The sequence below is a fragment of the Alligator sinensis genome, unplaced genomic scaffold, assembly GCF_000455745.1.
Source record: "Alligator sinensis unplaced genomic scaffold, ASM45574v1 scaffold1430_1, whole genome shotgun sequence".
Taxonomy (NCBI): Eukaryota; Metazoa; Chordata; order Crocodylia; family Alligatoridae; genus Alligator; species Alligator sinensis.
In genome coordinates this window covers 662,686-664,198 of record NW_005842800.1, presented here as the reverse complement: position 1 = coordinate 664,198, position 1,513 = coordinate 662,686, and the positions used below count along the sequence as shown (strand labels likewise).

At 43.6% G+C, this 1,513-nt stretch overlaps 1 protein-coding gene across 7 annotated transcripts in view; it reads right to left on the bottom strand.

The window, feature by feature from the left end:
• Positions 1-1,513, bottom strand: part of ENY2 (ENY2, transcription and export complex 2 subunit) — a 5,136-nt gene extending 3,623 nt beyond the window's left edge. The window contains exons 1-2 of one of the 7 annotated variants that reach the window (XM_006035102.1): positions 1,497-1,513; positions 714-809 (exon numbers count right to left, since the gene is read on the bottom strand). In XM_006035102.1, the coding sequence (XP_006035164.1) occupies positions 714-781 (68 nt within the window). In that variant the 5' untranslated portion in view covers positions 782-809; positions 1,497-1,513. Of the gene's footprint in view, positions 1-713; positions 810-1,003; positions 1,025-1,295 lie in introns of those variants that run through there. The other 6 variants (XM_025191264.1, XM_025191265.1, XM_006035100.3 and 3 more) reach the window with 6 other exon arrangements.

Below are 1,513 nucleotides of genomic sequence, written 5' to 3'. Positions count from 1 at the left end.
TTCAAGGATCCCAGCAGAAAACACAAACTCTTTCAAAGCACTGACTACTCTAAAAACAGTCACAACTAGGAAAGAAGCTAATCAAACACAACTTGATTGTGATTCACAAAACAAACAAGCTTTAGGAAACAAGTGTCAATGACATGATGACAATAGATCTAACGATACATGGCATTATGAATATTACGGGAGAAAAAAGGGAGAAGATTGCAGATGTTAAGTGCATGAGAGAACAAAATGCTAATCCAGAGGAGTGAAAGAGAAAGAAGAACCGAGTTCTCATCTAACTGCTAATTCACTTTTAAGCAGTTCCATAGGAATAGTAAGAGACCATTCAGATTTCGACATGTGGGAGGAGAAAGACTGGTGCAGGACACTGCATCTCCCCTGAAAGAAGCAATATAGATTTGCAATCTCCCCACTTAACAACATAATCAAGAGAACACTGGCAGAAGTTTTCATTTCAAGTTTAGAAACCATATTTTCCAGACACTTGATCATTTTACTTTTTTGTTTAATTAAACCTTGACTACAAAGGTTATTATAATTTTACTTTATTTCTGAATAATTTATTTTAATTAACTCTTCCAACATAACAAATAATCCTGGTCAAGGGTTGAGAATCAAGAGTGATTTTTCTTTCCTCCTTTGAGGCATCATTCATGCAATATTGATTGTACAACCCATATGAAGAGGAAGAAAAGTCTACTTACCGCTCACGTTCTCCTGTTTCTATTAGTTTTTGGTTAATAGTTGCTCTCATCTGTGCATCTTTATTCATTTTGCAAATCTAAATTTCCACAACAAATCTGTAAAATATCAGATAAGATTTTAACAGTATTACTTACCAAGTATCTTTTGCAACAGACTAAGATAAAAAAAAACAAACCCTATCAAATTAATTTATTTTTCCCTTTGGGTCTCTAGTTTTCCAAATACAATTCCATTTAGAGCAAAGTAGCTCAGATGATTGAAGAGCTGTAGCAAGCAAGCATATATTTACTGCAGAAAGGACAAACGCTGCTATAGTCAGTCAACAGGGCCATCATACGAGTACATTCCCACTGACCCCAGCAGAGTGCGGTGGAAATCGCTGCCCACTGCCAACACGCAGGGGAACCATGTTATTTGTAGGCTGGCCCTGGGATTAGGGACCCCACCCGCACCCCATACATCTCAGGGGTTTCTGAACTCCTTCCAGTAGCTTTTTCCTGTGCGGAGCTATTTCACTGCTCCTTTTCCCCTCCCCTCTTCCCTGGGCACAAGCAGGCCGCCTGCGAAGTACTGTAGATAACTTAAAACGTGCAAACCGCCAAGGCGGCTTTTGGCCCCGCACTCGGCTCCGAAGCTGCCCGTCCCTCTGCAAGACCGCGCGCGGGACCTCAGCTCTGCCCTCCCGCAATTCACTAGCAGGGCTGGGGCTGGCGGGGACACCGCCTGCCTGATGCTGCCCGAGCTCCCCTCCACCCGGGCCGGGGCGGCCGAGCGCCACTCCCCCTCCGCGCGGCCCCGG